Source organism: Anolis carolinensis, chromosome 2 (genome assembly GCF_035594765.1).
Source record: "Anolis carolinensis isolate JA03-04 chromosome 2, rAnoCar3.1.pri, whole genome shotgun sequence".
Lineage (NCBI taxonomy): Eukaryota > Metazoa > Chordata > Lepidosauria > Squamata > Dactyloidae > Anolis > Anolis carolinensis.
The window spans coordinates 184,997,768-185,011,248 of NC_085842.1; the positions used below are offsets into that span (position 1 = coordinate 184,997,768).

The following is a 13,481-nucleotide window of genomic DNA, read 5'->3' on the forward strand; positions in this document are numbered from 1 at the left end:
TTCCCCAGACCACTGCAACTCCCACCAATGTCTGATCAAGACCAAACTTGATCAAGTCCCCATGACCTACTTTACATCCTGGAGCTGTTTGGAGGGGGATGGACTTGCATATGGGAGTTGTAGTTCACCCACACCAATTAAAGCCAACTGACACTGGATCGAGACTAAACTTGGAACAAAAGCAAACAATTCTGTTCTCAAATAACCCGGCACCGCCGGGTCCCCAAGCTAGTACATAATAAAAATTAAAATATGTATCTGTGTATGTGACAGGGGTGTCCATTTACACAGATAGGCTCCTGCCTCCACAAACAGCTCTAGTTTCCACTATGCAAGAAACACCAATGGCCCTCCCTCCAATGACACTGCAGATTATAGTGAGCACCATGAACATGTTCAAGAGCCCCTGCCAATGTCCTCCACAAACACCATACTGCCCACCACCCAAGTGAAGGCTTTCATACAGAGACAATTTCATTCTAGATTTTCTGTTACGTGTTTATTTTGGAGTTGTAGGTACTGAGATTTATAGTTCACCTGCAATCAATTAGCACTCTGAACTCCACCAAAGATGGAATTAGACCAAACTTGGCACACAGAGCCCCATGACCAGCAAATGAAAAAAAATACCGGATGTCTTTGGGGAAAATTCATCTTGATTTGGGGGAGTTATAGTTCACCTATATCCAGAGAGCACCGTGAACCAAAACACCAATGGATCTGGACCAAACTTGGCACACGTACCCGATATGCTGAAATTTGATTATTGGAGGGGTTTGAGGGGAACTGACCTTCCTTTCTGGGAGTTGTAGTTCACCCACAACCACAGAAACGGTGACTTCCACCAATGATGGACCTAGACCAAACTTGGCACACAGAACCCCCATGAGTAACTCAACCTACTGGAGGAGTTTCAGGGGGCTGACTCACTATAGTGGGAGTTGTAGTTTACCCTACAGCCAGAGAGTACACTGAACTCCAACAAACTTACCCAACATAACAAACGTTAAGTACTGATACAGTTTCTCGGGGTTAACCTGGCATGATGTGAGTTATAGTTCACCCACAACCTAATGCATGTTGTACAATTAAGAAACTGACTAGTTGGACATATTCAGAGAATACAAGAAACACACCATAGTTTATTTGGCTATTCAGAGCTGCTAGACAAATGTTTCTATGGCTCCCTGGTTTATTCTGTTCTGCAACCCTGGCCAAAGAAACATTAAGGACATCTGTGTCTTGGGAAGGGTGGAGAACTCCTAACTGTTCTTCTTAGGGAATGACCATGATCTCATCTAATTAACATTTTTGTTGGTAAATTTTGTTCCCTGGGGGATGGGTAGTGTCGCTAACCTCACACTCCAGTTTGAGCCAATTATGTCATTCGTGTTTGGCTCCTGCTTCAAGTTCTCCTCCCAAACTTGCCTTCTCAGCTGGAGTCAAAAAGTCATGTTTGCTGCAATTAGTGTCAGAATGCATTCCCCCATTTCCCCAGCACAATTCAAAATGTCACCTAAAACTGTGTAGGCCCTAGGGAGACTGAACTTAAGGAGACTGACTGAGGCTACAAAGCACAAATCAACAACTGAGTCATATTTGTTTTATTAAAAATTGGTCTCTACCGTGTTCTCCACTTTATTAATTTCTCTTTCACTATGTTATCATAGGGATATATATATACTGTGGAATTAATGCAATTTGATACTGTTATTGAACATGACCATCCCCACTCCTAATATAAAGGGAGACATAGTTCAACCATGAAAAAAAGTTTTTGTTTTCCAAGGACATGGGGCCAGGATGAATTACAACAGCACCGTTCCCTGTGATGAAGTCTCCCTTCATCCTTCCCAGAGCAGCAGTGAACCCCAACCTCATAAAGTCCAGAACCCTTTACACATACACAATTTGGCTTAGTTATTTAATCTAAACCAATCAGGATCAGTGCGTATTCTAAGAGAATCCCCATTCCCTTCAATATGGCAGAGAGCTAACCCCACCCAAGGGTCTCCGGCAGTGATTCCCAGGAACTCCAGATGGTTGTTTTGATCCAGATGCTGCATGGGGGGGGGGGGGCTCCCAGGTTTCTTGTCTGGTGACAGATTCGCATCAGTAGTTGTCAAAAGGACCCTAAACCCAGTAGAAATCTCTCTAGGGTCCTATGACTTCTAGTACAGCAAAACTGAAACATTCCTTTGATACACAATGTACCTCAATTTTCCTGGGCTTCGCCAACACTTTCCCTTCCAATCCTATACAATATATCCTTCCTTTTCTTAGCTTCTTCCTACCTCCGCAGCAACACACAGCCAAGACTAAAAACTAATAAAAGGGAATAACTCTTTCTATTCTAACCCCTTCTAATACTGAAACCCCAGTGGAACCTTATTTTATTATCTTATTTTTATAATAATTATCACTATGAAATATATGAAATGGAAGGCAAACCAGAATTAACTCTTTTAATCTCTTGACCAATCTCAATCATTCCAGGAATTATCTCCCACTCTGGGCGGAAGGCATACCAGGACAATAATCGTGTGGACAAAAGTAATTTCTGACAACCATCAGGAAGCCATCTGTTGACCACCTGAAACTTCCTGTATATGTGTATTGTATATTGTTGTTGTGTAAAAGGCATTGAATATTTGCCTTATGTTGTGTTGTTTATTCGTTCAGTTGCTTCCGACTCTTCGTGACCTCATGGACTAGCTCACACCAGAGCTTCCTGTTGGCTATTGCCACCCCCAGATCCTTCAAGGTCAAGCCAGTCACTTCAAGGATGCCATCCATCTTGCCCTTGGTTGGCCCCTCTTCCTTTTTCCTTCAATTTCCCCCAGCATCATTTCTCCAAGCTTTCCTGTCTTCTCATTATGTGGCCAAAGTACTTCATCTTTGCCAGTAATATCCTTCCCTTCAGTGAGCAGCCGGGCATTATTTCCTGGAGGATGGACTGGTTTGATCTTCTTGAGGTCCAAGGTACTCTCTGAATTTGCCTTGTATGTCTACTGTAATCCGCTCTGCATCCCTCCAGGGAGAGAGAGCAGAATACAAATAAAGCGGATTATTATTATTATTCTTTGGAGGCTTTTATAGAGAGGCTGTATGGTCATCTGTCAGGGCTGCTTTGATCGTGCCTGTCCTAATTTATAATTCAAAATGTATAAGTATACATTCTTTCCTCATTTTACAGTATCCCAGACATAGCACATTGTATGCAATCCAACAATAAAGAAAAATCAGAATCAAAACATCTTTATGCATATTTCTTATAAGTTTTAACTTTACTACATATCTCTACTACACTCTTTTATCTACTTATACATGTTTTATTTATTATTATTATTATCATTATTATTGTTATACCTTTCCCCCCTCTTCCCTTCCCCTTATTTTGTGCCCTCTTCACCAGGACCAACTCATACTGTTTCACAAGTCCAAAATTTCATTGTCTCTGTTGCTGGTTTATACCCCTTTCCCTCATTAAAAATATACTCAATAAATTTTCTCCATATTTTCCAAAAATCTGTTTGTTTCGATATTCCCTTTTTAATTTTAATATTGCAAGTCAGCTTATCATTAATTGCTATGTTCCAAATTTCCCTGTACCATTCTTCTAATTGGATTTCCTTTTTTTCTTTCCAGTTTTTTGCTATTAGCAATTTTGCTGCAGTTATCAAATTAGAAACCAATTCTTTTTCCTCTTGTGAGAGGATATTGTCATGCATGGGTAATAATGCTGATTTAGTAAAAGGTAAAGCTTTTCCCCTGACATTGAGTCCAGTCGTAACCGACTCTGAGGGTTGGTGCTCATCTCTGGTGCTAAGCCGAAGAGCCGGCGTTGTCCGTAGACATCTCCAAGGTCATGTGGCCGGCATGACTGCATGGAGCGCCGTTACCTTCCTGCCGGAGCGGTACCTATTGATCTACTCACATTTGCATGTTTTCGAACTGCTAGGTTGGCAGGAGCTGTGGCTAACAACAGGCGCTCATTCCGCTCCCGGGATTTGAACCTGGGACCTTTCGGTCTGCAAGTTCAGCAGCTCAGCGCTTTAACACACTGCGCCACCACCAGGGGCTGATTTAGGTGTATTCATTATCTCTATTTTTATTATTGCTCTTATTTCTTTAAATATCATTTCCCAACATTTTTGTATAATTTTACATGACAACCACATATGAAGATATGACCCTATTTCCTGAGAAGCCTCTCCAGCACTGATTTGTGTATTTTTTTATCTATCTGATTTAATCTGATGGGAGTTAGGTACCACCTGAATACTATTTTGTAATCGTGCCTTTCCTATATTCCTTCCAGAATAGGGCAGTGCTAGATGTCCCTTGGGGTCTCCTCCAACTCTGTGATTCCATGACCCGTGAGATTTCCAGTTTTCCAGGCAGCCGCACTCTTTGGCAGAGAAGGCTCGGAAAGGCCTTGCAAAACTCCAGCATCCGTGACTCCACAGCCAAACAGAAGAACTCTGCATAGAAGGCGAACAGCTAAGACATAAAAGGCTTCCTTCTGGGGCATAAATAGGCAGGGCAAGCACGCTCTCCCTCCAGCGGTGGGAATGCGCCCCGCAGCTTCCTTCCTTCTTTCCCAAAAGGACTTTCCCTGGAGCCTCAAGAGGAGTGCGCGCGCGCGCGCGCAGCCAGAGGAGGACCCGTCCTTTCGTCTCTGTGACGTCACCGCTTCCGCGCTTTTTGAACGTCGGGGCGGGAAAATGGCGGCGGCCCTGGTGGCGCGTCTCTCCCTCGGCAGCGGGGAGCCGGGCAGCCCCGTGCTGAGTCCCCCGCCCGGCCTCCACGGCTCCCTGGGCCCCTCCGGTGGGTGCCTCGGGTGGGGCAGGGCGGGGCGGGCCTGGGGAGGCGGAGGGAGGCTCCCAGCGGGGAGAGGGCCCCTCAGCCTCCGGAACTGCCTCCCTGGCAGTCTGGAGAGGAAGGCCTTCCTCCTGCAGGCCTTGCTGGGACACAGCCAAGTGGGGCTGAATCTCCTCTTCTGGCGGAAGCGCCTTCCTTGGAGGCTTCCTTGGAGCACTGGCTGTGGCGCAGGCGGGAGAGCAAGCCAGCTGCAATTAACTGCAATGAATCACTCTGACCAGGAGGTCATGAGTTTGAGGCCCGCTCGGAGCCTATGTTTGTTTGTCTTTGTTCTATGTTAAAAGGCCTTGAGTCCCCTTCGGGGTGAGAAAGGCGGAATATAAATGCTGTAAATAAATAAATAATAAATTTTAAACAGAGGCTGGATGGCCATCTGTCGGGGGTGCTTTGATTGTGCTTTTCCTTCATCACAGAATAGGGTTGGACTAGATGGCTCATATGCTCTCTTCCAACTCTATGATTCTCTTATTCTCTTTGGCGGTGAGGTTCTCTGGGGTCAACCCTTTTGGCTTCGGAAGCAGTTCGTGAGTCTCTTAAATGAGGGTGATGTATTTAATTCAAGACCCAATTCAGGGTGCAGGTGACAGGTCTCAAACCCAAGGCCCCTTGGTTGAGCCCTTTGTGTCATTTTATGTTCCCTCCAGATGCTGAACTCCCAGCTCTTGTATTCTTCCTCAAAAGCCTGTGTGAACAGCCAAGTTTTCAGGCTTTTCCTAAACCCTTCTAAGGTGGCAGCTAGCTGAATTTCCCTGGGGAATGCATTCCAGAGCCGGGGGGCCACCACAGAGAAGGCCCTCTCCCTCGTCCTCACCAACCGTGCTTGTGACGGCAGTGGAAGTGAGAGGGCCTTGTATTCTTCCTCATTAGATATCATGACTAGAGCCAATGGGAGTTGCGGCACTTGGAAAGCTGCAGTTGGTTCTGTTCCATCAGGAGTGTGGGGTTTGGGTTTAGATACAAGGCTTGTGGGTATGATGCCTGGCTTTACAATGCCCTTTAACCTTTCCCCAACCTTAGAGCCTTATGTGCTGTTGGGTTCCCATGATCCCCAATCTGCATGGCAGGTCATCAAAAGTGATGGGAGTTGTTCAATAGCAACCAGGGACCCAAACTGGGTAAAAACAGCACCAACCGCCATGTAAAAAAAAAAAAATAGGCCCTCTGTATCTGTGGACTGGGCCTCCTCGGTGGTGCCCCCCCTCAACTTTGGAACTCCCCTTTGAGATAAATTAGATTAGCCCTCGCCTTGGTCACTTTCTGGAAAGACCTGAAAACTTGGCTATTCCAATGTGTCTTCGACTAATTGGTTACAAGTTGACTTGGCCCTTCTACTCCTACCTTACTACCTGACCTCTGCCTTGTACCAATGGCCTTTGCAGTATATTGCACATGCCCTATTATGCCCTGCCTTCATCACTGAACACGCCCATTGTGCTCGGCTATTAGTTATTGACTATTATGTTTTTATGATGTTTTGTGCCTTTATGTGTTAAATCCTGCAATTGCAATGTATTTTATGCTGAGATATTTTATTGTTACTGGGCTTGGTCCCCATGTAAGCCACCCCGAGTTTCCTTGAGGAGATGGGGCGGGATGTAAGAATAAAGTTGTATTATTGGGTTTCTTTGAGCTTTCTGGGCTGTATGGTTTTCTGCCACATTTATGGCAAGCATCCTCAGGGGCTGTGAGGTCTGTTGGAAACTAGGCAAGTGGGGTTTATTATATCTGTGGAATGTCTAGGATGGGAGAAAGAACTCTTTCTATTTGAGGAAAGTGTGAATGTTGCAATTGGCCATCTGGATTCAACGGTCCTTTGAAGGAACTATAATGTTGATGTAGTCCATGAAAATGAGCCTTGTGAATGAGGATTGACACTGTATTTCCACCTAGGACAGCACCAGCATGTGGGTGTCCCAGAGGACCTAGCCGACAAGCTTCTCTTAGCAAACTGGGGCCTTCCTAAAGCCGTTCTGGAGAAATATAATAGCTTGGGAATGGTCCGTATGTTCCAATGGCAAGCGGAGTGTCTGATGGTTGGACAAGTCCTAGAAGGGAAAAACTTAGTTTATTCAGGTAAGTTACTATTTGATGCTTTCCAGTAATCAAATCTCAGTCGATGTTGCATTGGCCTGTCTGCCGGTGGCATGTTAGGAGCACTTTCAATTTTGACAAGGTGGCTATTTTGTAAGTTTAGAAAAAGCATACATCTAAAACTGTACATATGTCACATTCTCCAGCAGTCTGTTAACTTGAGATATAATACGTCTTATTATAATCTTTCCAATAGTACTTTATTTGTTAACAAGCAGGAGATCATGACCTTCTTTGTCAAACTAAGTGATCTCTACAGAAAAATCCTTATAAAGGGCCTGGTATACCGAGCTGTTCATAGGTTCAACAATCGTCCCATTGATTCTAATGTAAGAAGGTTAAATATCTCCGCCTCATCTAAACCTAATATTAAACAGACTTATTGCTTCTTCAGTTCCCATTTGATAGTCCTGTTCAAATGATAGACTATCAACCTTGTATGTTTCCATATAACATATATACAACAGGTGCACATCCCATGTTGACATTTATGACATGACTTCAAAGGAGTCATAAAGTGGCAGTGTTAATATGCCTCTTATTCATCTTATTACCTGCATGTGTTCATAGTCAAGAGCTGCAGTGTAGTTCTAGTCATGCCTGACTCTGAGGGGTGTTGCGCATCTCCATTTCTAAACTGGAGACCCAGCGTTGTCCGTAGATACCTCCAGGCCAGCATGACTGCATGGAACGCGGTTATCTTCCTTCCAAGGCAGTACCGGGCCAGGCTGTGGCGCAGGCTGTTGAGCAACCAGCTGCAGCCAGCTGCAACATCACTCTGACCAAGAGGTCATGAGTTCGAGGCCAGCTCGGAGCCCTGCGTTTGTCTTGTCTTGTCTTTGTTCTATGTTAAGGCATTGAATGTTTGCCTTATATGTGTAATGTGATCTGTCCTGAGTCCCCTTCGAGGTGAGAAGGGCGGAATATAAATACTGCAAATAAATAAATACCTATTGATCTAATAACATTTGAATGTTTTCAAACTGCTAGGTTGGCAGAAGCTCACCCCGCTCCTTAGATTCAGACTGATTTCAGTCAGCAAGTTTAGCAGCTCAGTGGTTTAACCCACTGTGCCACCAGGGGTGCTTACTGTGGATATGCAATTAAAACAACTACAGTCAGTAGTTTCAAATTATGCAATGTATTATGATAAAACAAGAATTATTTAGGGTTGTTGTGTGTTTTCCGGGCTGTATGGCCATGTTCTAGAAGTATTCCCTCCTGATGTTTCGCCCACATCTATGGCAGGCATCCTTAGAGGTTGTGAGGTATCTTTACTTTTTTTTTAGCAAAAGTAGGTTTATCTCATATTGCATGTACTGTATATACTCGACCTGAATATAAGCCGAAGCACCTAATTTTATCACTGGATAAACATGGACTCCAGCATAAGCCGAGGGTGGTAAATTTCAGAAATAAAAATAGATACCAATAAAATTACATTAATTGAGGCATCAGTAGATTAAATGTTTTTGAATATTTACATAAAGCTCAAATTTAAGATAAGACTGTCCAACTCTGATCCAATCATTATTCTCATCTTCTTCAATGTAAATGTGCTTATGTATCCTTTTAATAATAATAGAGTAAAATAATACATGTAATAATAATAATAATCATCATCATCATCATCATCATCAATACAGGAAAATAATACAGTAGAGTCTCACTTAACCAAGCTAAACGGGCCGGCAGAAGCTTGGATAAGCGAATAACTTGGATAATAAGGAGGCATTAAGGAAAAGCCTATTAAACATCAAATTAGGTTATGATTTTACAAATTAAGCACCAAAACATCCTGTTATACAACAAATTGGACAGAAAAGGTAGTTCAATATGCAGTAATGTTATGATGTAATTACTGTATTTACGAATTTAGCACCAAAATATCATGATATATTGAAAACATTGACTACAAAAATGGCTTGGATTATCCAGAGGCTTGGATAAGCGAGGCTTGGATTAGTGAGACTCTACTGTACATGTAATAATAAATAGAGTAAAATAATAAATGCAATAATAATAATACAGTACCATACTTATATCCTCCCTTTCTCAACCCCTGGGGGGGGGGGGGGACTCAAGGCGGCCCACAAATGGCACTACACAGTGCCTACAACATAAAACATAAAAAGTTGCATTAAGATTAAAATAAGCATACACAAAACATATTTAAATACAATCCAATGTTAAGACACAGCATCCAAAAACAAATATCCAAAAACAAGCATGCATGCATGCTTGCCTACTTGTACCATGTCAGATTCTTTATTGTTTTTATTGATTTATATATTGAGACTCCTCAGAGATCAAACTCATATTTGTTGTCTTCCTTAGCCATTTGTTAATTTTTTAGGCTAATACGTTTCTTTCAATAACTTTCAGCTCCTACAAGTGCTGGGAAAACGCTTGTTGCTGAATTACTTATATTGAAGAGAGTTCTAGAAACCCGCAAGAAAGCTTTGTTTATTCTACCTTTTATCTCTGTGGCAAAAGAAAAGAAATATTATCTTCAGGTAAGTAATCTCTGCAGAGTAAGATTGTCACTCAGAAGTAAGATATAATGGAAGATGTTGAACATGGTCAGAGTTTGCAGATTGGAAGCGCTTATTCTCTGTCTCTCACTCTGGATGCATCTACACAAGTTAGTGGTGTTTGATACCACTTTAATTTCCATATTCAGTACTATGGAATCATGGGAGTTGTAGTTTCACAAGGTTCTCTGTTAAAGAGTGTTGGTGTCTCACCAAATTAAAAGTCCCAGAATTTTCTTTCATGTACTTCCTCGACTTAGATATGAGTTACTTTTTGGAAAAATGGTTAATTGTATATTATGATAAAAAATAAATAAGAAAAAAGAAAAACAATAAAAGTCCCAGCATTGAGTTATGTCAGGTAAAGTAACGTCAAACTACATTAATTCTACAATGCAGATGTGTCACCTCTCTTTGCTAGAAATATAAAGTCTGTTTTTTCCCTCTATTTGCCAGTTATCAATCAGTCTGTTTGCCATAATCTTGGATTTTTGGTGTTTAACTGCAACCCAGCTTTTGCAGTTTCTTTGTTCACCTTGGTTATAAGGCTCCTCAGCTCCAGCATAGAATTTTTCAATCTCTTCTTTTGTCTCTGGGATGGGTGCATAAACCTGGATTATGGCGCATAAACCTGGATTCTAACGGGGTTTCATTGAACTCTTATTGAGTTTACCAAATCAGACTTTGTGTTATATCCTTTGACTGATTTTGCTACATCTATAAAATTTATCTGTGCTGACCATTCAAAGCTAGTTTCAAACCAGTAGCCAGACAACAAACGCCCACAAAGGCGCACAAAAGAAAACCCTTGATATGCCTCAGTGCTCTGCGGTTTGTGTATCACCATTCAGGCCTCATACTGGTTCCAGGATTCCGATGTAATCATCGGCACAGCAAAACCACTTTCTTCAATACTGCTTTGAACCTGCATTAAATGGTCAGTGTAGATCAGACCTTATTTTCATGGAACGTTTGCTCAAGATTCACAATGTATGTTCTGCATTTTGACCTATATTCAATTGAAATTCTTTTGATATTCATAGAATAATAAAACCTTAGAGGTGGACAGGACTGCAAGAGCCATTTAATTCAACCTCTGCCAGAATGCAGTATTAAAGCACTCCTGAAAAATTCCCATCCACTTTCTGTTGGAAGTTCTCCAAAGAAGGAGAATTCCCTGCCTTCCAAAAATCATCTCTTCCATTGTTGAATAGTTCTTATAGTTGTTCTTCCTCAAACGTTTACATGGAATCTTGTCCTGAAGTTTGAATCCTTTTAATATTCAGTTATTGATAAAGGATCTAATTATGATACTGAAACAAGAGAGACTATATTTATTGTCACACAGAGGATACAAACGAATAACCTCAGTGGCCGGAGGTTCAGAGAGTTTTTAAATGGTATATGTCATAATTTATTGATTTGTTATATCTGGTTTATGTAGTGTGTAATATGTGTATTTGGTTTATGATGTTTTTTGTTTGAATTTGCATGTTATGTAATTTTTGTTTTTAACGGTTGTAGTCTGTTTTGAATCTCACCCATGGGAGAAAAGCGGGATAAAAATTATTATTAATAATGGATCGTATTTAATAATAATAATAATCTTGCACTACAAATAAGATATGTGCTATGTGCATAGGAATTCATTCATGTTTTTTTTTTCAAACTATTGTCTGCCCCCCTTCCCAACATTCTGAGGGATCATGAACTGGCCCTCAGCTTAAAAAGTTTGAGGACCTCTCCTTTATACTCTGTAGGCTTAACACAACTCTTAAATAGTGAATATATATAACATGTGTTTGTTATCTCTGTCAAATAGGCTATTTTCCAAGAAGCAGGTGTGCGAGTAGAGGCATATATAGGGAGTATCTCTCCTTCTATCCGCTTTTCTGCCCTGGATGTTGCTGTCTGTACTATTGAGAGAGCCAATGGTCTGTTAAACAGACTTATAGAAGAAAAAGCACTGGATTCTATAGGTAAACTATGAGAGCATTTTGATAATGCAAACAAAACGTGAGAAGCACTTCACCACCTGTACTATTTTTATTTCCCTGACAAGTGGATTATATTTAAATAATTTGATTTAAAAACTATACGCTAGTGTATATGCCACCAAAATTTGAATGTGTTAATTTTGGAGACATGATGTGGCTTTATGTTTAAATCTTAGGATATATCTACTTTTTTTCAAGTCACATTACATTTGATTATCTAGTATAGCTAGGCTACCAACTTTCACTTGTAAATTCCAAACTTATGTTAGGATGTAATCTATGGATTTCAGTGGATTTGTATACTTTCCATGTTGGTGTGAAAGAAAGGTTTCACTCAATATATTGGTACCTGTTGTAGCATTATTCATACAAATGCATTTTGCAAGGATTCCTCGTTGGAGGCAGGGACATTTACCAGCAAATTTAAAACAGGCAATTGTGAGATCAGTTCTACAAAAGCCGTCCCTTGATTCCTCTATATTGAACAATCACCTTTCAATCTCTAATCTCACCTTCTTGGGCAAGGTTGTAGAGCAGGTGGTTGCCTTTCAGCTCCAGAGATTCTTGGATGAGACTGATTATCTGGATCCATCGCAGTCTGGTTTCTGGTCACTGTACAGAGATGGCTTTGGTCGCCTTGGTGGATGACTGCCACAGAGAGCTTGACAGGGGGAATGTGTCCCTGTTGGTTCTCCTGGACATCTCAGCGGTTTTCGATACCATTGACCATGGTATCCTTCTGGGGCGGCTCTCCAGAATGGGTATTGGGGATGCTGCCTTGCAGTGGCGCCACTCCTTCCTGGAGGGTTGCACCCAGTTTGTGAAGCTGGGAGATATCTGCTCGGACCCCTGGCCTTTGACCTGTGGGGTCCCGCAAGGTTCCATCCTATCTCCCATGCTTTTCAACATCTACATGAAACCGCTGGGTGAGATCATCCGGAGTTTTGGAGTTTGGTGTCATCTCTATGTAGATGACACTCAACTCTACTACTTGTTTTCCCCAGATTCCAAGGAAGCCCCCCAGATCCTGGACCAGTGCCTGATTGCTGTGATGGACCGGATGAGGGCTAACAAATTGAAGCTTAATCCAGACAAGACAGAGGTCCTCCTGGTCAGTCGTGAGGCCAGTCGGGGTATAGAGAGGCAACCTGTGCTCGAATGAGTTACAATCCATCTGAGAACGCAGATCCACAGTCAGGGGATCCTCCTGGACTCAACGCTGATGCTTGATTCTCAGGTGTCAGCGTTAGCCGGGAGGGCCTTTACACAGTTAAAACTAGTGCGCCAGCTGTGACCGTACCTTGAGAAGTCTGACTTGGCCACAGTGGCCCACACCTTAGTTACATTCAGGTTGGATTACTGCAATGCACTGTATGTGGGGCTGTTTTTGAAGATGGCCGGAACTACAACTGGCGCAAAGGTTGGCAGCCAGATTGCTAACTAGAGGTAATTATAGGGAGCGGACGATGCCCCAATAAAACAGCTCCACTGACTGCTGATAAGTTTCTGGTCCTGATTCAAAGTGCAAGTAATCACCTATAAAGTCCTAAACGGTTCAGGCTCTGCCTTTCTTCACGACTGCATCCTCCCCCCAAGTACTTGTGCGAGCCGGTTGGCCGGGACGAGGGAGAGGGCCTTCTCAGCGGTGACCCCCCGGCTTTGGAACCCCAGGGAGATTAGGCAGGCACCCACCCTATCCTCCTTCCGGAGGAAATTGAAGATTTGGATGTTTAGACAAGCCTTTGAGAATGTCTAGCCCAATGGTCTGTAATTATGATACAGCACAGCACTTTTATCTCATTCCCTTGTTTCTTAGCAACACTTCCACTATCCCTTTCCCTTCTTCTTGTTTACAGTTGGCCATGTTTTTACGACAGATGATGCTATAGATTATTGAGTTCTGTTCTGAGTTCAAATTGTTGTTTTGTAAACCAGTGGTTTTATTTTGTATTGTATTACGTGTTTATTTTATGTG

The 13,481-nt window shown here is 42.3% G+C and overlaps 1 protein-coding gene across 1 annotated transcript in view; it reads left to right on the forward strand.

Annotated features, from left to right (window-relative positions):
* Nucleotides 1-4,643: 4,643 nt before the first annotated feature.
* The window catches only part of polq (DNA polymerase theta), a 73,849-nt gene continuing 65,011 nt past the window's right edge, over nucleotides 4,644-13,481 (forward strand). The window contains exons 1-4 of the mRNA XM_008118353.3: nucleotides 4,644-4,830; nucleotides 6,775-6,957; nucleotides 9,361-9,491; nucleotides 11,332-11,488. Coding sequence (XP_008116560.2) covers nucleotides 4,728-4,830; nucleotides 6,775-6,957; nucleotides 9,361-9,491; nucleotides 11,332-11,488 — 574 coding nt within the window. The 5' untranslated portion in view covers nucleotides 4,644-4,727. The remainder of the gene's footprint in view (nucleotides 4,831-6,774; nucleotides 6,958-9,360; nucleotides 9,492-11,331; nucleotides 11,489-13,481) is intronic.